The following is a 22,461-nucleotide window of genomic DNA, read 5'->3' on the forward strand; positions in this document are numbered from 1 at the left end:
GGCGGCGGCGGGGGGCTCGCTGTACGCAGTCCGCAGGGGGCCGGGGTGGGCGAGGGGGTGCTGAGGCCTGTGGTTAGGTGAGTGCGTGTGAGTCCGGTCCCGCTGCAAGGGAAAAGCCGTAGCCTAGTGCTGTGGCGTACCGGTCCTGGGAATCTGACCTTGCGAATTAATTTATTCATGGGAACAGCATACTGGCCCCGTGTCTCTGTACAGTGCACAGAAAAAGCATGTATAAGTTGCTCCCTCACCTGAAAGATAATAGTTTCCCTCACGTGATGTCAAGAGTGCTTTTAAGTACTTGACAGATAAGTTTGCTGACGAGGCATTTATGTTATGCTTATTGAGGGTTATTTCTTTATCATGTCTAAAAACCTAACCCCTCCAAGGTGTCCAACATGGAAGAGTTTAAAGATGCAAGTCCACCTGAAGAATTACTTGATCACTTAAAGCTTTCTGATCAGAAGTCTTCAGAGACCGGCCCCAAAGATGCACATAATCCCAAAAACATTGAAAGTGGATATACACCATCTTCAGCCAAAGATCCCACAACAGCAGATGAGTGTTTCCATGACTGTCATGATTCCTTTGAGGCAAAAGAACCTATGCTGGATGATGAAGGGAATTTACAGAATGATGAGAATAGCTCAAGGAAGCAGACAGAACTAGATGAAGACTACTTACTAGAACTAGAAAAAGATATGCCAGAGGAAGAAAAACAGGTAATCTGAAGTAGCAGTGTTGAATATAAAAAGATATATTTTCAGTGTCACGTTTCTGAATGGTCTGTGGCTGGCATGAAAATGGACCTTTAAAACTCTCTTATGTGTCTAGTTTTACTGTTCTTAATTTCTTCTTTTAGAAGAACAAGTATTTTTGTGAGCTTTCCTTGCTGTTCTTAATCGTCACATTCCATTGCAGATTTTTGTCTACTTTCACTGGTGTGTAAGGTTACTGTGACTCAGAGAGATTATAAGAAACAAAAATCTCCCTGTTTCATGTTATTTAGTTTGTGTGTATTCATTGTTTTCACCTGATTAGCTGCAAGTGCTTTTCCAAAACTTAGAGCAGTTTTCAGGATAGCTTTCATATCTGAAAGGCTACTTTATGTAATACAACTAATTGGGATTAAATTTGAAAGCATCCCTATAGATTACTTAAGCTTTAATTGAACAAAACACATTAAATGTGTGGTTTTGTTGACTTTCAGTGCTGTTACATTGGACAAAATGTTTGGGTAACAAACTAGATAATGTTGTGGGGAGTAACCAAATGGGTCTTGGGGGAAGTCCAACAGCCTCTGTAATGGTGTTTTCTCCCCTGTAAGTCTGTGCGAACCAGTTTTTTTGATGCTTAATCAGTGGTGTCACTTGACAGCAGTTAGTTTTCAGACTTCTAAGATATTATGGTCATCTAGTAGTTAGAAAAAAAAAAAACTTTTTTTTTTTTTTTCTAACTTTGAGAAGACATGTTAAATCACTTGCAGGATTAGACTCTTTAATTGAGTAATGCCATGAATTTCTGCTGGTAATTATGTTCTCATAGCAAATGGTGGAAGGCTTTCTACTGATTTATGGAATTTTTTTTTCCCTAATTTTTTTCAACTTTAGTTTGCAAATGGTGGGGGAGTAAAGATATTAAACTAAAATCTTGTGTCCCAACATATAACTCTTGTAAATTTTTTTTAACACTATTTTTGACAAGTTATATAGCTTGGCCTCTTAACAGATCATGTTTCAAAGAACTGATCTAGCCTCTTAAAATCTAATTGAATTATCCAAACAAGCAGTCACTTGTAGTGAAACTTGAAACAGTGAGGAAAGGTACTACTATATTCTTTGGCAGTTGGGGAAAAAGTGAAATTCTGAGGTATCATAACTTATGTGAAGGGAAGGTTTCAGCAAACTATTTTATAGTCCTGTAGGCATGAATTAGATCTTATTTTAATAAAGGAAATAGAGTCCTTACTGGAAGACTAGCTGCGTAATTTGGATCATAGGTAACATTGAATAACTGATTATGATGAGGAAAGGAGAGACTAGAGTAAGGAATGGCAGCTATCGCGAGAAGGTAGGCAGCATATTAGGAAAGCATTACTTCATAGGAGAAGATAGTGTATTGTATGGCTGTATAGTTTTTATTCTGGCAACTCCCAAATCACCAGGAACAGTAGAAGAAATTACTACTGTAATGGACAAGTACTACTAAAATGAGGCATTTGATGAAAAAGAAGAAATGAAGGGTCATACCAAATTAATTTTTTTAAAAGTGCTTAAAATATTATGAATGTTTCAGTGAATTTATAGGGGCTTATTATTCTTTTGTACAGGCAAGCTGATCTTTTCTAATTCAACTCACCTGGTAAAGCTGGACCACGCTTTCTTAACTGTGGTCTGTGTTGTATAAGTAAATAAATGCTGGGTATACATTGCCCAAAAAACTTGGAAAGAGGGAGGGGCTTGGCAGTAACTTGTCTCGCCATGGTCTTATTGTCAGCTACTGTAAATAGAGAATGAGGGGCTTAAATATGCAGACCTAAGATGCCAGAGGCAGCCAAACATATAAATTGTTTGTTACAAACCAGTGTAGAGAAATTTAATCAAGTCGTGGCTCAAATAGTTCCCTTGCTTGTAGGGTGGGATTTCTGACCAAAATACAGTTACTTTTTCATCTATCGTAGAGATTGTTGTGTTAATGTAGAAGTTCCTTGAGGTGGTAAAGCAATATGGGACTAGTGGGGAAGGGGAACATGGAATTATAATCTCATTGAAGTAGGAATGAGACTAAATGTAACACTTGTCTCCTGCTTGACCTTGTGGAAATCACTTCGTATCTCTCTCTCTGTCTTTCAATTTTGACATATGTAAAATGGGCTTAATGATGCTTGCCGGTTGTAATATTTTGAGATCTAATAATGAAGGGGGGGGGGCAGGGCAGAAGTCTCAACAGGTTGTCGGGTTATCTGGTGCATCCCTTGCCCGAAAGGGCCTCTGGAGGTCATCTAGTCCAACCTCCTGCACAAAGTTAGATCAAATAGATCAGCCTGCCCAGAGCCACGCAGACATCTCTGATCCTGGAGACTGCACAGCCTCTCTGGGCCCCTGTTCTAGTGTTTAACTACCCTCATGGTGGAAACTTTTTTCCTCATATTTAATTAGAATTTCCTTTGTTGCAACTTGTGATCACTGGCCGTCCTGTTTCTGCATGCCTAAGGAAAAGTCCGTCGCTGTTTTCTCTAGCAATGAAGTCTCACCTGAGCCACCTTTTCCTAAGGCTGAACAAACTCAGTTCTAGGCTCTCTGCTTAGGTCATGGTCTCCCGTGTCTTGACCATCTTGGGGGCCTTCTGCTGGACTCCCTCTGGGAAGTTGATGTCTGTCTTCTTTTTTTTTTTTTTCTTTTTTTTGGTATGGTGGGGACACCAAAACTGGGCACTCTCCAAATGAATTCTCTCAGGTGCTGAACAGAGGGCAAGAATCACTTCCCTTGACCTACTTACTACACAGAAAAAACATCACATTGCCCTTGTGTCTCTTTCAGCTTAGACTAAACAGTCCCTTTTTTCTACTTGTATTTATTGCTTGTACAAGGAGCATTGTCATCATTAGTCACGATGAGGCTTCTGCAGCAGCCTGTGACTTGAAGGCAGCTCGAGAGTTTCATAGACAAAATGCTAAAAACTGTGAGGAAATTATGTCATAGAACTAAACTCTAGAAAGAGCAGCAGGCCTGGAAATTGGGTGTCTTAGTTTTTGTGTTGCTCTTGTTTCTGTTGTATTGTTGGGTAACCATTTAGTATTGAACATCAATTTTTGCCTTCTGTAAAATGAGCAGAAGAATTGTGAATGTTGAATCCTTGCATTCAGCTTTGTGGAACTCAATTGAAAGGTGCTATGGGAGTACAAAATAATAACTGTTTAAAGCTGGAAAGATTTCCTTAGAGAAAGTATTGAGACAGCTGCAGTTCTCATCTTTCTGTAGGTTTATTTCCAGTGGTATTGAGCAGTTGTGCCCTTCAGCTTCGTTTATGATTATAGCTAACAAAATGGAGGGATTCCATCTCTTAGTATCACCATAACTATTAGATTGGCAGTATTTACATTGTGAACTTTTTGTTTATGTTCCATAGAGAGCTTTCTGCGTGTATTATATAAGCAGTCTTTAAAATACAGCTATATTGTTGGTATCTTTTATAAGCAGAGCTGAGAAATTAGAATCTTACAGCAGTTGTTACAACTATTGAAGTAGCCCATTTGCATGATCTTACCCTTACATTCTCTGTGTAGTAAAACCATGGGGGTGGGTCATTCCTAAATTGCCACTCCAGCTTTCTTCATGATACCTGGAATTGATGGCTAAATATTTCATTTTATTTTTATATTTAAAAGTGAAATGTTCTATATATTTTGATTATTAAAAGAATCTGCTATATGATGCAGCTTTTAAGAAAAAATACTCCAGTTACAGTCTGAAAGCAGCTGCTGTACATCTGTTTATTCACAGTTTTTCAAACATTTTAAACCTCCTTCCAATTACTCAAAAGGTCGTTTTAGAGAAGGGCAACGTGATTTTTTTTTTTTTTTTTGGAGCTGGAGAAAATGAAGCAGAAATATTCAGAGCTTGTTTATTTGACTGTTCAGGTTGTGACCAGACACTCAGCAGCAGTGCTGTGTTTGCTGCTTAGGCAGTCCTTGATCAGTTATTCTCAGCCCCCTGCTGCCTCCTTCATTGTGCTAGCACACCTCTCTGTGTGAATGTGCAGTGAACCAGTTACAGGGAATGATTCAGATGAAAAATAATGCTGTATTTTTAGATCAAGGGCAGCGCTGGTAAAAGTAGACATCAAATGGCAGCCTCGTGATGGCATACAGGGGTAGAGGGATTTTCTTCAATTTGACTACTTGCCTAAATAAGAAAAACTTCCCATGAACTGTGGTTGCAGCACCAACCATAAACTATGTATTCAAGTCATAAGGAGAGCTGAATGTTAGCCCTGCTCAAATTTATGGGGCTACACCTTAATAGTTTGTTGTGGTTTTTTTTTAAACTAAGCCCATTGTTGTGTTTTAGCAGCTTTAATAAATGAGTTCTTTAAAGCGATGTTCTCCAATAACTAGGCTGTAGAAAAGAAAGTCTCTAATTTATTCTGGAGATGCAAAGAGAGATTCTAGTCCTTGCTGTGTGTGTTTATGCGCATCTTATGTGCAAGCTTTCATGGTAGCAGCTCTGAGTAGAAATTCTCACTCATGCAGAAGCTGCTGCAGAGATCAGACTAAAGGAGCAAGCGGTTGTGTATTTTCTCTCAATTATATTTTGAGAGCCCCATACAGTGAGATTTCTAATTTTCAGCAACAGGAATTACTTCCAGGGAAACAGTACCAATCCTGTAAGAAGTCTACTACACAATGAAGCAAAATAAGTACTTGAAGGGATATTAAGAGACAAACCTGCAAGAAGTATTCTTAAAAACAGGTGTAGCATAGAGCCTGGTTACTTGTCTGGACTTGCAACTCCACAATTAAGCAGCCTGAAACAAAATTCACTTTTATAAGATTTTGTTGTTGTTGCAAAAGCGTGCTGATTGCTGCCTCAGCAGAGGCACTGAGCAGTAAATTGCTTTTGATGCATTACAAACAGATTTTTCTGGTTAGTTGTCATTGACAGTGATGGCTTTGACGTTGGTCTAGTCTGCAGAATTAATCAGAAGACACCCAACAGCTGTTACATGGTAATTGTTTCAGTCTGACCTGGTCCTCTTCTGGAGGGACACCCATTAATTATGAGTTTATCCAGCAGCAAGATTCTGAATCCCTCATGCTCTTCCATCATGACAGATGTCTTGTTCTTTGGGCCTTGTCTGGCAAAGACTTAAGCACCTGGCCTAGTAAGCTCTTATTTGGGATATAGAACACTCCTTTCTAGCTGCTGTAAGACCCTGGAATAAATATCTAATATTCCTCAAAAGCAATTCCCTTCTTTGGGCTGTTGCATGTGCATTAGACCTACAGCTGGCTGTAATCATGCTCAGCTTCTATTTTAACACTAGGAAATGTGTCAGCAGATGAGGAACACAGCTCTAGTAGAGGAGATTCTTGATTAGTATCTTGTTAGCAACTCTGTAAGAATTAAGTGAAACTGATCTTTGAGAAATCATGTTTTTGTGTTATACCTGAGATTTTTTCAGTTCTGGGCTAAACAGTAAAACTTCCTTTTGTTTTGGGGCTTTTTTTGTTATTCTGTTTTCTCCAGAGGTTCTAGGATGTGTTAGAGAACATTGTCTTAATCAAGAAATTTCCTTTAAACTGCTCCTCTCCTCACCCTTTCTTCCCTATGCTTTAGGTTGATCCCATTGTTCTTCCATAAATTCTAGCTTCTGTATAGAATTTGCTTTTCCAAGAGTTGAAGAACTGATCTGGGATTTCTTCTGAGGTGGCTTCTCAGGTGTAGTCATTCATTTCAGCATTTGGTGTTTTCCTAGTTCTGTCTGTCCAATATAGTATAGTAACCTTGACTCTGTCAAAGTTGCTGTTTTTTCTATAGTATTTACAAAATAAAAGCTAAAATATAAAATGGAAGAGGGATACAGTGAAGTCAATCATATTTTGGAGCAGTCCTCAGGTGTTGATCACTTGGAGATGGTCTCAGAACTCTTTCCAGGAAGAATTATGTGACTGGACAAAAAAAAATAAAAAAAACCCAAACCAACAGATTATTAATACATGAGACAATCCAACTGTATAGCAATAAAACTTGCAAGACAATTGGGTTTTGAAGGTATCACAATGTAATCTTGTGACTATAATAAAAGACAATCCCCTTATTCAAATTACCTACTTTAATAATCTGAATCCTGTATACAGTACAGCACCAATACTAAATAAGCTACCGCTTTGGTCAAATGGGAGGAAAAGGTGGATTGCTACACTAAAACTGCCCTGTCTTATGGCTTGCAAAAGAGAAAAAAACATCCTGTTGTGTTTACTGAGTTAATCAAATCTTGGAGAAGTACATTTGAGAAGTATATCTGTATCTGCTAGAGTAATTAATTCCAAGTGCTGGTGAGAAGAACTGGGATAAAATCTGGAGTTATAATATCCCTGTGTCATTTATAGTTCTTTGAGTTATAAAAGTCTTTTGCTGGATGGCAATTTAATAGAGTGAAAAAGTATACCTTTGTCTTTCTTTCAGTGCTGCTTTCTGATTTTAGTCTTATATTAATTTTTGCATTTGTCTGGAAGATGCTGATACTGTCAAATTGAGACCTTTTCGACTTGTGGTGGTGATGGATTAAGTGGTCAGTTCCACTTTTCTGCCTGAGGCTGCTGCCTCTGAAACTGGAACAACTGAATGGCGGGTATTGTCACTCAGGAATAGTCACAGTTAGTCTGGCATGTTGACTTAAACCGACTGTCATGGATGGATGTGACCTATTGTCTCTGAAGTGCTGCTTACAATTTCAGGAAAAGGTAGTGATTTGGCAGTAGAAAGACTAACGTGTCTACCATGGAGTTACAATGAGCAGAGATCAGCCAGAGTCTAGCAGTGCTTATTACTCTACCTCTTGAGTGTAGAGGACAGATTTGGCACAGTTTTCAAGTGACAACTCTAGCAAGATTTGAAAAAGGATTTTTTGAGTGACTACAACATTAAATTGAAATTCAGATCCTTGAATGCATGATACCGCAATAGCTTCACAAAACTGCAGGGGGAAGCAGATGACTGCTAATGGATGACTTAGCACTAGAACTGGTATTTGAAGCTGAAAAATATATTCCTTATCTGTTTAAATTCCTTGCTTCCGTGCACCCTTTGAACTCCAGTAATTTTAAATTGACTGCTACTTGGTGACCTTACAAAAGGGTATATGAGATGCAGATGTGCATTGTCACACTGTATAAATAGCCTTACAGAGAAGAGAGTACGCATTTGCTGCTCTTGACAAAACTGGAGCCAAGAACAGTTCCCTAGCAAAGTTAAATCAATTGATCAAATAAAATGCATAGGACCGACCAGAGGAAGCATAGTTGGAAGCGTTACAAACTGAGGGTGTTTGTCCTTCAGCTCTTACCAGCTATATTTAAGGATTTCACTTCCAGCACTTTTGTTACATAGGTTACTTCCAAAACAAACAGTGAAAATAGGTAGGTTGCTTTCTTCTCTAATAGTAGACTAATACTTTAATGCTCTTATTTTTAACCCTGAGTTTTTTGGCAGAGTAGCTGAGGTCCAGGGACTGTGTTTGATGGCCTTTCTTTTGAATTGTTTTACTTTATTGTCAGAAGGCCAAGTTGTCTTTTCTTGTTACTTCAGATTGGGCCTTAATCTTCAGTACCTCTTGCTTGCCAAGCAGGTTTATGTTAGGATCCTAATTTCTTCAGAATATGGACAATTGTAATTCAGTATCCAAATATGTCAACATTTCTAATCAGATCCTTTAAGAATCATATTACTAGTTAAATGTACTTATTTCTTCTGGACTTCAAAAAAATTTTTTTTTTTTTACTTTGTACATCAAAAACTAATGCCTGCCACTCAGAATTTGTCATCTTTGTGTTAATAAAATTTGCAAAAAACAAGCCTTAAGATTTTGCTGACTTTGAATAATCATAATGGAGTGTAAGTTGGGGAAGTTGTGCCTGACCCCAATGTCGTATATGAGCAGCCTCAGGGAATGTAGTGGGTCAAGATATCCTTTCCATAGGCAGAGCATTCTAGGAGTTCAGTCTGACCTACTTCCCTTGCTGAGGAAAGGGTAGCCTGCCCTGCAGCTACTTAAATCTTTTTCTGAAAAATGAGTGGGTAGGGACACTGAAATGACATTGTGCAAAATTTGTCCCAAGGACAAGTCACTTGCAATTTTTTCACTCTGGGCTGATATGATCACAGTAAACTGGTGACCAGTCAATTTGCAATTGTCCATCGAAGCTGGAAATTTAGCATACTGAGTGGAGAGGTTATGTCTTCTAACAGTGGTTTAGTCTTTGGGTTTAGGGTTTTTTTTGTTGGTGGGGGGTTTTTTGGGATTGGGGTTTTTTTTTCCCTGAATTTGAATAGAAGACAGTTTCTGACAGCACCCATTGGACCCGTCCTTTCAGGTTAAATGTAAATTAATCCAAAATAGTTGACTTTCCACTGCTTTTGTGTTAGGATTTTCTGTTAATGAAATGTATATATGGAGGTATAAATGATGTTATTTATTTCACAAATACATAGTGTGCTTTAGAGCACAGTGCATTTGGATGTGACGTGCTAATACGTATGCTTTTACATCTTGTGGAAAAGTCAGAGCAAATTGCTTCTAGGGATAGTCTGCTGCTATACATTGTTTATGGGTCATACTTCAATCCAGAATGAAGCATGAGGTACCCTATAGACTTTACCTTTTTTAAAAATACTGTGAAAACTTGTACAGTTTGGAACTTAAGGGACAGCCTGAAACCCGTAATACAGGGATATCATGAAAATGTTGGTCAAGCTATAACAGAAATACTGGTTTGGAACCAGGACTGCATTGCTTGCATTGCTGCTTTCTAGGGAGCTGAGTAAGCTGCAAAACCATATACGGTGATCTTAACAATGCTGCTGGCTTCTGAAACGTGCTTAGACAACACCTTTTCTGGTCATATAGTCAGAAGTGACCACAAGACTGTCACTGACATTTGTATGTCTGTAACAATTATGTGACTAATAGTCCTCTATTCTTCAAGTTTGTGCAGTTTGATTTGCAGGCAAGAGGATGTACAAAGGAACAGGCTTTCGGAGGAGAGTTGTATGAATCATCCGCTTCCCAGCGTGACAGTCCTTAAACTCTTCAGTTGCTCAGAACTTTCATCTGCCCATGTTTCCCCAGTGAACATGGCCATACAGCCACCTTGGTCTTTCTTCTGTGCTGTTGAGACTCTAGGTCACCATCCTCTTCCATCCTCTTGGCTACCTGAGAAGGAATCCCACAAGTGAAGAATTTTTTTTTTTCCTTTCACTCTTTTTTTTTTTTTTTTTTTTAAATATCAAGCTTCTTTTCTGAAGCCGCCTTGCTGCAAATTATTTTTATATTAGTGTTTAATTCTTAACTGGGGTAAACATATAATATTTTGTAATAATTCTAATAAAATGAAACAAAATAATGATAATACAGGTAAAGCTTTTCATCCAGTGTTCCTTGATTTTAGCGTTTCTGCATCAGGAGTACTGTGACCATGCTGTAGTTCTCATTTTATGAAAAAAAAAAAAATTATTTCGTTATTGTAGAGTTATAACTCTACCTTATGCAACAGTGAATCAGTTAATGGCACTTAAAGGCCAGTTCTTAAATAGGTCATGAGCAATGAAGTCAGTAGGGGTAGTGTTTCAAGCATTTCTTTTCTTGAATGAGGGTTGTCTATGTAGATCTTTCATGTTTTCCAGTAGGATCATCATCTCCAAACCTGTTCTGTGCTGAAATCTGGCTGCTTTGTTCACTGATGTGAAAATTACTTCCGTTGGGCTTTCACTCTATATGCATTCAAGATGTTATAAAAATTTCTTTCTGTGGAGGGTCAACTGTGTGTGTGGCAGTGACCTTGCTGGAGCTGTTTTGTGTGGCACTTCAAAAGTTTGGGTACAGCTTTCAAGTGCAGTTACATACTTCCTGTGCTGAACAGCAGAATCCTACATACATACAAAGAATTGGTGCTTTGAATGCTGCTTGTGCCTTAAGTGGTTAAATTTGTTTGTACGGTCACATTTAGAAAGCACCAACTGGCTTGTGTATGTTGGTGCAAGTGACATTGTGGAAGGACTTGTGTAGGTTTGTCAGTCCACCTTGGAGGAAAGCCAGTTTCTAAATAGGGGTGCATGTTTTGTCTGACCTATGTTCTAGTTTTTGAGGTTTTTTTTTAAATGTGAGGAGCAATGAGTATTAGAAAACATATTTAATAGGCAACAGGAAAAAATTTAGTGATGTAGGCATGTATCGAAAGGGTCAGATATTTTACTGTGTAATTTTGTGTGTCACAACTGAATGCCATTCCCCTGAGCCTAGTTTTCAGAGCATTGTGATCTGTTATTACTAAGATGGTGACAATGGTCAGGTGAATTACTTTCCAAAACCAATAAAAGCAAGAGGAGAGACCCTCTGATTTTGTATTGTTTGTCAGCTACGTGGCGTAGCTGTGAGATGGTGCAGCGCTCCACAAAGAGTACTATATTTAGCTGTTTCCAAGGAGATGTTCTGTGCGATATTGATAATTGCATTAATCCTTGATTTACACAATCTGCAGGAAAGGAAACTGCTCCTTTTCCTAGTGTTGGCTTTTTAATTGCTCAATGATCTGTAATTTATAGACACCTTGATTTAAGTCCTTTGTGTCTGTATGTGCGTTGGGGGCAAAATCCGTGGTCAAATAATCTTTTTTCTACTATAGAAATGATTCATGAACATGAGCATTGCTTCTTGGATGTTACTGTCTTACTTATAGTGCTTTGTTTTTACTTGTGTGAGGTTATGTCTGCATGTGAAAGACTTCCATTGTAAATAGGTTGAAGAGATGGCTTGGTGAAATCCTGTGTTTTCTGTGTCAAAGGCTAAGAGCATTCATGTCAACTTCACTTGTGCCAAGAGTACTGTTAAAATATTCATGGCTGAAAACACAACTCTGCTCAGCATGTGCAATTTTCACTGTATAACAGAACAATCTTCCTGGGTCTGATGGCTTAGTCACTCTCTCTGCATAAGAAATCTTTCAGGGCAGTATTATCCATGGACCTGTTTCTAATGCAGTCAGCTCAACATGCTTTGTACATCTCTGAAAGTAACTACGAATTTCTGAGGTGGAATTATTTCAAGCAAAACTTTTGAGACTTTACATCTAAAATATATTCTACATAGTTGACCTGCAGTGATTGAATTAAATTGAGTTGGAAAGGAGAAGCAAACAGCCAGCCAAAAAGCTAACATATTAGTTTAAACCTTGTAATTCACTATGAATGCTCTTTCTGCATACTGTTGTCCATGAACTGGAGCTTTTTAATTGCCTTGTTGTTATACTCCAGTGTTTCATGGATATATAAAGTGTATCATGTCACAATGACTACAAGCAAGCCATCTTGGTACTAGTTAAAATTCTTCAGGTTACATTTTGTTCTGATTTCTATTCATATTTTATTTGGAACTGCAGCTGACCTACTTGTTCATTTCAATTAAATACTTTGAGACATTGTCTTTTCTTTTGTAGAAAAGAAGAAAGGAGAGCACAACGCTGAAGGAGAAAGGAAATGAGCAGTTCAAGAAAGGAGGTGGGTTGATAATCTTTTAACACCATATGGATGTTACAGAATCTTAAATTAATACTTAGCCATCATGGTGATGTTGCAGAAAACCCATAGGAAGATCTCACACCTATCATTGTTCAAATTTATCATCTATATAATTTTTCATCTGGCTCTAGAGAACAGAAAAAGATAGCAGACGTCCTTAAGAGTTAAGTTTAAATCACAAAGACTTGGATTACTAAAGCAGTATTCTCATGAAAACTAAGTGTTTAAATCCAAGAACATGATAGAGAATTGACTGCCTTCCAAGTGCCATGGTTTCTTTTACTAATCAAAAAAGGCTTCCACTAGGCTCTGAGTTTTGCTAATGCGTGTGCTTAGAATTGATGCAGGACTTGGTGGCCCAGTAGCTCTCTCATTCCTTTGTACATTTGCATGTTTCTTTTTATCCACTGACTCTGTTGTACATTTTAATTTGTGTATGTGTGTGTACGTATATATACAGGCATCTATATATACATATATACACACATGTATGTATATGTATATAGATGTACATGTATATGTGTATATAGAGATGTACACACATGTCTATGTGTGTATATGTAGAGATGTACATGTATGCACACATACATATATTAAAAAAAAAAAATCTAGTGCTGTGTAAATTTCTAGCTTATGCCAGAACTGGATGTGTTCTGAACATAGTTAATACATAACAACAGGTTTGAGGTCAGTAATAAATAACTGTACTAATGCTTTTAATTGAAAAACATAAAGGGAAAAGTGATTTTGACACCTACCTTTCATTTAATGTTCTGGTGGCTAGAGGATTCACAAAGAAACCAGGAAATGCAGATTCATACTTTCCACAGTCAGCGGGGACACAAGTAATTTCCCCTTCCCAGAAGTATACTCTGATAACCAGACAGTGGCCTTCCAGTTGGAGGTGTCTTATTGTGGGCTAAGAGAGCAAGATTCCTGGGGAATGATTTACCAATTCAGGCAAGCATCAGAGCAGGCAGAAGGGAACTGCTCGGACCATGAAAGCGGCAAGCCTGTAATGTTGGCTAAATCATCTTGTGAAGTCTCATCCATAGCCTCTTCTTGACAAATTCTTCGGCACATCTTTTCAGTGTGCCTGTGCCTGCCAAAGTGCTTACTAATCAGAAATAACACAACCTTTTAAGCACCTGGATGGTCACCAGCTAATGTTCACAGAAAGAACTGCCCTGGTTTGAGGACAATGCACTTGTCAGCTGGCGAGCTGTTGTTCAGAGTCAGTATAGGGCCTTTTCACTCTTGACTCTACCTTTATTAGAAAATTAATAACTTGGTGGTAAACCACTGGTCATTGCTTTAGACCAGACTTGATGACGGATGGCCTTCAAGTGATAATGGGTTTGTGGTGACTGACCTTTAAGTCAGTCATTGAAGATGATGTGCCAAATAAAATATTGCCATAGCTGCTTTGAACAGGTATCGGTGCAGTGACATGTTTCAGCACATGCTTCCTGTCAGATCGAGGATACACTTAATCTGAAGAGATTTTACCTCTAAGGCTGGTACTGAAATAGAATTACACAATTTCAGGGATGAGAATTATAAGCATGTCATGCCGCACTTGTTACATTAAGCTCAGGACTGTATTTCTGCTTTTACAAGGGTGTTGCTTTTAAAATAATTGTCATTGATCTATGTACTACTTAGTAATGTACTTTGTCTGAGAGCAGCTACTGATTCTGGTTTAATATTGCATCATATGTTGAGAAATGTTTCCAAAGAAATCCTAGCCATGTTGTTCACTGACTGTGCTGCTATTTGAAATAAATTGTCTGTTTTGGTTTTTTTGCTATTGCATCTGCAGACTATGGAGAGGCAGAAGACTCCTACACAAAGGCTCTGCAGATTTGTCCAGCCTGCTTCCAAAAAGACAGGGCTGTTTTATTTTCAAACAGAGCTGCTGCAAAAATGAAACAGGTGAATATTCTTTTTATTTTATGAAACCCCATGTATTGATTATATGACAAATGCAATAATGAAGTCATTAGGGGTGCATAAAGGAGGGCAAAGGAATAAAGCTGTTTGCAGGTTTTGCTGCTTGCTCAGTCTGTCATGCTCCCAGTAGAAATGCTGGTATGCTTGGCTTTACTGAGGATTAATACAAACCTGAAAGTTTCAGTTGGAACAGCTGTTCAAAGTTGTTCTGCTGCATTATGTTAAAACCACTGATTTTTTCTTTCATTCTCTCTATTTTAATGAAATTCAAAGTTCATGTAGAACAGATGTCTTTGAGCATGTTTAGTGTATGCAGACCATGTATTAGATTGTATAGAATTGTAGCTAGTTAGTGTTTTTTTTAAAAGCCTGGATTGTCATATACTTGTCTTCATTTAATTGGCTCAAATGCTTTGAGGCATAAGCAGGACTTCCTAAATAGGGCTTTATTAATTCAGTTAGTCTGCTTCCTTCACAGTTGCTATGTAGTAGGACAGACCTATATAGTAGGGCATGGTCTACATAGAATGGCTGCAGCTTTCTTCATATGTTTTCTATTCCTTGACCAGGGACAGGTGCCCAGATGTTAACCAGAATCAGCAATAAACTTAAGTAGCATGGAAGGCACAGAACACAATCTGTCTGAACAGAAACTTTCACTTCTTTAGAAAGAGGAGATACTAAGAATTCAGGAGAAATTACTCCCTATTTTTGCCTTTGTTTTTAAGATTAAATTATTATAGAAAAATAGCACAGTTAACTCCTATCCTCAGTTTACCCTCCAGCAAAGAGAACTTTCTTGCAGTTTTCCTCCAGTATTGAGACAGATGCAGCTCTGTTCAGAAATGTACCTTGCAGCCATATTTAGACATAAATAAATAAATTCTTACTCAGCATAGAATATTCTTGTTTGGCTAGAGTTATCTAACTTGCTGTTGGGATACTGAATTGTTTGAGCAGGCAAGGAAAAAATGGAATAAAATCTGTAATAACAGATGCTGGAACCTTTCAAATATGAAAGCTGTAAACTGAAAAACCTCCTCATAATCCAGATGTTAACTATTGATATCACTGGGAAACTAATCCCGTAGCCCCCAACGGAGGCCAAGATGATAAAAGAACTGTGCACAAACTAGTGTATCTCACCAGGATAGATCAGTGGAACCTGACAGACCAATACATTACTCTAAAAATAGATTCATATTATTAATAACTTTCCCCATTAAGTTTGTTCTTCCATACCTGCTGCACCCATTTGCTTTGCACTACAATAAAAGCTTGTGAGGCATTCTCTTCTGAGACAGCTTCTGTTTTATGGAGGAGAAAATAGTTAGTTCCTTGGGTGTAGAAAGATTACTACCACTTAGATCAACAATACAAGCACAGAACAGCCTGCATTTTGGGTTGGGGTTTTTTTAAGCCCTTTTAGTTTGGATGAAAATAGGATCTCTGTCTCAGCTCTTTTGCTTTTTTTCTTGTTTCATTATAAGCAGATTGCCTGGCTGTCATCTTCTAACTATGGTTGTCTGGGTGCACTAAAATCTTGTCCCTACCACTTCTGGAAGCCTTATGCACTGTCCCTTGTAGAGAAAGCTGTATTAGTGCTAAAGGCAGTATCTGCTTTCCAAATGTGTTAGCTTGTACAGACAAGAATTTATCTGGGGCTCTTGGGAACTGTCTATTCCAACCCCTTAATTAATTGACAAAGGTAGAAAAGCTGTAGCTCGGTTAAGCCAAGGCCTGCAGATGTGACTCAGCCTTTTGACTGTAGCTTGCTGCCGGCTGTTCAGTGCAGACCGATTAGTGGGGCAGCCGTGCAGTTTGAACACTGGCAACCTTCACAGAGAAGAAGCTAATCACTGGTAAAGAGCTTTACATCAGAAGCAACGGTATGAAAAGCCTTGATTACATGAACATCCCAGTTCCTTGGAATGCCAGACAAACCTTTTTGCTTGCAATTGTAAATAATCTGTTTCACAAGAAATAGGATTTAAATATAACAAAATTATTTTGTATTCTAGGACAAGACGGAAGCTGCCCTAAGTGACTGCAGCAAAGGTATGACTTTTTTTTTTTTCCCTATGTGCTGCTCTTGTGCCAGATCTGTCATGCATAAATTATGCCATTTAGTGCCTTACTGCAGAGCTTTAATTTTGGGCGTAAGAGTCTTTAAAGAATTTAAAGAAAAGAATTCTTTATATTACTTATTTTGTAAAATGCCTATCAAACTTTTCCTGTCTGCAATAATTTACTTTCTATTCTCTTGTGCCAATAAGGCTGCTGTTTTACTTCTTTTTAATAGGGAGGTCTTTTTATTATGGAAGCTGTTTCCTTACACATACTATTTTAAACCCATTTCCCCCTGCTATTCCCCCCCAGAACTTGGTTTAATCCCAGATTCCAAGAACCATGAGGCCTTACAGAATTAAAAGCTTTATCAAGTCCCTTTTATGCAAGGCTTTTGCTTTGTCACAAGGGGTTATGCTCTCCTGTTCTTGTCCTGCATGGTTTTCTCTCTGCAACTTCTGGTGAAATCATTTCAGCTGTGTATTGCTTTATTGCTTCCACCCACTCACCCATGCTTGAATATTTGTTAAACTCCCCATGACAGCTGGGGAAAAAGGTCCATGTTACCAATCAGAAAACTAATCCAATGGCTGCGTGCCAGTACTGCTTGTACCGTAAATATGAGTTTGTACATGCTAAAAGTATTCTTGAAGGTAACAAATTCTAGCTCGCCTCTGTCACTTTGTGGGTTTGCCATGTTTTGGTGGTGGTGCATTTTGAAAAACACTTCTGCTAATTTTGTAGTGGATGAAAGGGAATTGGTCTGCTTTGCAGCAGTGAGACTTAAACCTACCATCGCTTGACACTCCCCAGGGACTTGGCCTACAAACTGCAGTGCAACACTTGGAGCACAGCAGAGCAATTCACACTAACCTGCAACTTGCTGACTGTAGCATTGTCTTTGTCCTTCCAGAAGAAATAAACTAGAATATTTAGCTAGATAATCCTTGATTTAATTGTCCCAAGAACCATTTTAATGGGTAAGTAATTATAAAGTGGGCAGTCTTTCATACTCCCTCTTTCTATGATGAAAAATGGATGAAGAAATTTTTGAGAAATTACCATTTGCAGGTTACTGTTAAGTTTAGCATTCAGTCTTAACTGCATCTGTAAACACAGTAATGGCTGCCAAGGGAATAAGGAGAGGAAAAGCTTAAATTCAGTCAGTATGCCCCTCTAACTTGTAGAGCTAATATAACAGTTTGTGGATTCCCAACCCAATTTTGACTGATATTAAATTCAGAAGAACACCAGTAGTTCTGGAGTTTGTCTCAACTTGAACTGAGATAAGCAGGGAAACGCTTATTTTCCCTGCTGTGTGTATGTTTAGGTATATTTAACTTTAGCTGTAATCTAATAATACACACTTATTAAATATACAAAAGTTGAAAAATATCTTACAGGTCCTTAAAATTTCTGAAGCGTCACTTAGAATCTCTGCATATACAGTACTGCAAAATTAAATGGTTGTGCATTATAAATCACTTCTATCTGTGATAGCTTGTAGACGTTAAATGAAATATGATCATTTGCATTAGACTTTCACAGGCAGATGTATGCCTTTTCTGAATTACGACTTAGCTTTTAAACTGTGCTTGATTCTGAGCTAGCTACGTTATAAAGATAACTATTAAGAACTTAATACACACTTAAGAATTCATTTGAGGGGTGTAGAAATGTTGCAGATAAAATACTGTGCTTTGTTTTTGTTTTCTAGCAGTGGAATTAGATCCTAACTATATTAGAGCTTTGCTGAGGAGAGCAGAACTATATGAAAAAACAGAAAAACTAGATGAAGCTCTGGAAGATTATAAGGCAGTCCTAGAAAAAGACCCATCAGTTCATCAAGCCAGAGAAGCTTGCATGGTAAGCCTTTATAGTATACTTTGGCCTAACTTTAAACCAAGGTCTTCTCTTTCCTTTTCTAAATATTCAATGTTGTTTATGCAAGCATCTTCATATGAAATGTTGATGACTTTTTTTTTTTTTTTTTGTCTGAAAGTGTAGTGGTTTTCTCATCTGGTTTTACATAAGGAAGATTACATGAACTGCCACAACTTCCGTGACAAGTCTCTGGTCCATAAAGCATAGTCCTCCTTTTTACCTTTGTAAAATGAGTGAAAGTAAATGTGTATTCTGAGCTGTAAGCATCTAATAACATGTTTAGCTGTTGAATAGTGCATGCACACACATGCTTCATTCTAGTTTCTGATTGAGGCTGTTAATTGTATTTATGCATGTGCTAGAAAAGGTTGCCTGAACCACTGCTGCATTTTAGTAGCCGTCATTTCAACACGGATCTGCAATTTGGAGATCAGAATACAAGCACCCTATTAACACAGTTCTTGCTAGCTGTTTAATTAGTGGGAGTCTGGTTTTCTTTCGGTAGAATTATTTATCTGATTGGTAAATTTGGAGTCAAATGTGTTTATGGCATAATTATAAAATAATTACTTTTTTTGATGACTTGATTATATAACTTTGAGAATGGCAAAGACAGGATTCTATCAGTCTGTATCTATGTCTGTATCTACTTTAAAATGTTGGTATTTTGTTTCTTTATTTATCTGTTTTCTGTCCTTGTTCTTTGCTATGCCTTGTGTGTGTATTGGCCACTTCGAGTTATTTTACTAATAGTGACTGAAGTCTGCTATTAATCTTCAAAAACTTAGCCTTTCACTTGAAGAAAAAGGCACCTTGTGGTTGCAAACAGCACTCTCTCCTGATGCAGTTACTTTGTTCTAAACAAAAACCAACCTGCAGCTTAGTACTGTGTTCCAGTGTCCGCTTTCACCACTTTCAATCAAATTACAAATACTTCAGACTTCAGCATTAAACATGCCTTGCAGAATCTTTGCCATATCTCTGCTAAGTGTAAGGAAATGCTTTAAAAGTTTCCTTGGCCTTTAGGATGTGTCAGCTTGGATAAAAAAGGTAAACCCCTAGCACTTCCTGAAATCCCAATCTAACATGTAAATAATCTCTACTCAATGGGAATTTAAAGTCACTGCCACAGCCTGCTGATTTGAGGTTTTAAGTAACTCTTTGTGTAAAATACCAGCAGGAAGTGATTTTTGTAGTGATATTTAGTATGTTAATGTTCAGTGTGGAAAATAGCTGTGGATTTGACAAGTTCAGAGGGTCTTTCACAAGGGTAGCAAGAAGGGAAATTTATTTTGTGGAGAAAGCTCCTCTTACAGGCTGCTTGCTGTTCTTATTTTTGAAAAGAGTTTATGAAGGCTGTGTTGAAAGGACAAATGTGGTAGAGATGTAGCCAGACAGCCTGTGGTTTTGAAGGAAGATGTGCTAATGAAAGGTAGCAACTATAAAAAGTACAGTGGTGGTCACTTTTTATCAAAGTGGGAGCTTCAGGTCATGGTAGGTGAATGGTTTGCAAGCACCAGAGAGCCTGGGAAGAGCTGACCATCTTCTGCAGGGAAAACAACAGCCAAACTATTCTTTACTTCCATTTTAAGGTAAATGGATGCAATTTTAAAACGTAATTCTTAGTTGGGCACTCAAATCCATATGCCAATACTTGACTTTATATCTGGTTAAATTTTCAAAGGGCATCATTATTGTAGTTCAGCTTCACATCAGTGAACCTGCAACGTGTTCTGCCCCATAAAAAAAAAAAAAATCATTTGCTTCACCCGCAATATTATCTCTAAAACCACTTTGAATATGTTGATGCAGAAATATTTTTTAAAGGCTTAGGTTTAATTGATTTAACTCTCCATTTGGGAAAATAAATCATTAGTAGTGATTTCCCCCGCCACCACCACCTTTTCCCCATACTTTGGTGTTGTAAGTGACAGAACAGAAACTGCTTTTATAGCATATTAGACAAGAAGCCTTGCCTGAAATTACTTCCTTTGGGACTGCATCAGTTGCACTGATGGCAGAAAAATACTCTGCTTAACTGTGTAACTCCTGTTAGTGGTAAGGGTATGGTTTCACAAAGCAGCTAAACTGGTCTACTAACTACCTGCTGCTTACAAAGCTGTCCAGTTGCTTTCCTTGTGCTAGCACTGGTACTAGGTCATGTCCGACCCTAGGGGATGGCTGGTTCTATATACGAGTCTGGCAGACAACTAACTCTGCTAAAGGGAAAAACAGCAACAAGTGACCAAAAAAGGCAGCAACCAAAAAGCCCCAAAGTAAATACTTTTATATTGCCTTGGCTTTTTGCAGTCAGACAAGTCCTACTGCAAATGCTAGGGAGAAGGAAAGAAGACATGGTCAAGGCAGTGCAGGAATTGGGGCCATCGCTTTTGGCAGCACCCACTGACAAGGTCAGTTTACTGTACTGTGAAACAACCCCCTGATGCTTGTTGCATGCATCTAGTTGCGAGTAGGAAAGAACTTTATCACCTACCTCTTGTCAATGGCTTAATAAATGACAAGCTTGTCAAAACATCGTTACTGCATGGGTAATGAATGTGATCGGTCCATCACAGTCTAGAAAAGAGTATTTATGTTGGCCTTGTTTATAGTCTCCTAGCTGAGACGATGGCTTATTTGATTCAGGAATTCAGCCAAGGAGTCTGCTGACATTCATAAAGGAAACGATGGGGTTTAGTTTCTGTAGCTTGTAGTCTTTTAGCATTAGACTAGCTCCAGAGTGAGGCCTAGTGTAATCTAGCCAGTTACTTGGTAAAATAGTGTATAAGGAGTGCCTTTTAGCAGCTTATCATGCAAGGAACAACTGTGAAGATCAGACAGATTGTTATAAACCGCCAGTCAGGTTAATCTCCACAGATTAAGACTTTGGAACACTGTCAGTAGTTGGTACAAAATGTAAGGAGTTTAAAATACATATATTTTGGCTGCTTGGAACCCCCTGAAAGTAGAGATACTGTCCTTTATAGCTCTTGCAAAACCACAATTTTCTTTCAGTGAGTATGCCTCTAATAATCTCACAAAAGACCCCTTGCTCAGTAACCAGTGGAGATTTGGGCTAGAAGAGAATCGTAAACAGCGCTGCTGTTCTTCCTGTCCATCTTTCAGGAATGATCAGTAATTTATTCTTAATTTTTGTAGCTGAGAAGTACAGAGGTTGACTGTTACATATACCTTCTGCTCCTTGACCTCATTTTACTAGGCAGATGCTTTAGGCTCACATGTGGTGCAGAACACTTTGTACAAAATGCCCTCAATTTACACTGCACTGGGAGTTAGGACATTCTGCCCTGAGTTGGTTCTGTTCTTTGTTAAGTTTCAGAGTAGAAGCAATCTTTTGAGGCTGAAACTTAAAAGTCCCCTCTTGAAAAATTGTTAAGGAAATACTGACAGCTAGTTTTACACTTTTTAAAATATTCATAATAAACTTCTGAATTTCATAATAAAAAAACAATTCCATCTGTAATGTTGACTCCACATATGTGGTTAACATATCTAATGTGTAGGAGACTAAGAAGCTTTGCTTTATTGTAAAATGCATTGTGCTCTGCAGAAATATCGCAGCTTTTTTCCCCCTCACTGATAATGAAAATGATGCATCAAGAGAATCTGCATATTAGCTTCAGATGCTGTTAGAGCAAATCTTTCTCCTTCCTGTACATAGAAAATATTTCAGATACAGCTTTAGGGCATGTCATGATCTTGTTAAATGACAGTTTAAAAATACTAAATACACAGTAGTTCTTTGCTTTGATTCCTGATTTGGTAGCTGCACTAAAATTTCAGTACTGTTTATATTTTAGGAGTACAGTGCTAGTGTTCTGATTTAAATCCTAGTGTCACACACTTTAGTTACTTTTGACATATTCAATGCCAGATTAAACAGTTTGAAATTAAAAGGTTTTGTGGTTAAATAACCCCTATTGATGCTTTCCCAGAAAGTGTTTAATTATATGGTATCAATCTTTAGGTTTGGTTTTAGCAGGTGTGTAACAGTGTTGTGTGAATTTTAGCTTCAGCACAGTTTTTGAGGGATTGGCAGGCCAGATAAACTTATTTACCAAAAGAAGCTGTACTTTGAGGTAAGTATCATAGACACCAGATAATTAGCTGTCCTTACAGACACCTTTCTACAGATAACTAACCTTGCAAATACATTTCTGGAGTGAGAAATGCTGAGTCTTTACAATAGTAGTATTCAGACAGACAAAACATGGAGTATGTATTTCAGATCAAGGATTTGTGTCAT

At 38.0% G+C, this 22,461-nt stretch overlaps 1 protein-coding gene across 2 annotated transcripts in view; it reads left to right on the plus strand.

Annotated features, from left to right (window-relative positions):
• Nucleotides 1-22,461, plus strand: part of TTC1 (tetratricopeptide repeat domain 1) — a 33,267-nt gene that overhangs the window by 212 nt on the left and 10,594 nt on the right. Inside the window, exons 1-6 of one of the 2 annotated variants that reach the window (XM_010579105.1) lie at nt 87-255; nt 387-719; nt 12,209-12,269; nt 14,113-14,225; nt 16,265-16,301; nt 18,028-18,176. In XM_010579105.1, the coding sequence (XP_010577407.1) occupies nt 396-719; nt 12,209-12,269; nt 14,113-14,225; nt 16,265-16,301; nt 18,028-18,176 (684 nt within the window). In that variant the 5' untranslated portion in view covers nt 87-255; nt 387-395. Of the gene's footprint in view, nt 1-86; nt 256-386; nt 720-12,208; nt 12,270-14,112; nt 14,226-16,264; nt 16,302-18,027; nt 18,177-22,461 lie in introns of those variants that run through there. The other variant, XM_010579104.1, reaches the window with a different exon arrangement.

The sequence above is a fragment of the Haliaeetus leucocephalus genome, unplaced genomic scaffold (assembly GCF_000737465.1).
Source record: "Haliaeetus leucocephalus isolate CR32 unplaced genomic scaffold, Haliaeetus_leucocephalus-4.0 Scaffold656, whole genome shotgun sequence".
Taxonomy (NCBI): Eukaryota; Metazoa; Chordata; class Aves; order Accipitriformes; family Accipitridae; genus Haliaeetus; species Haliaeetus leucocephalus.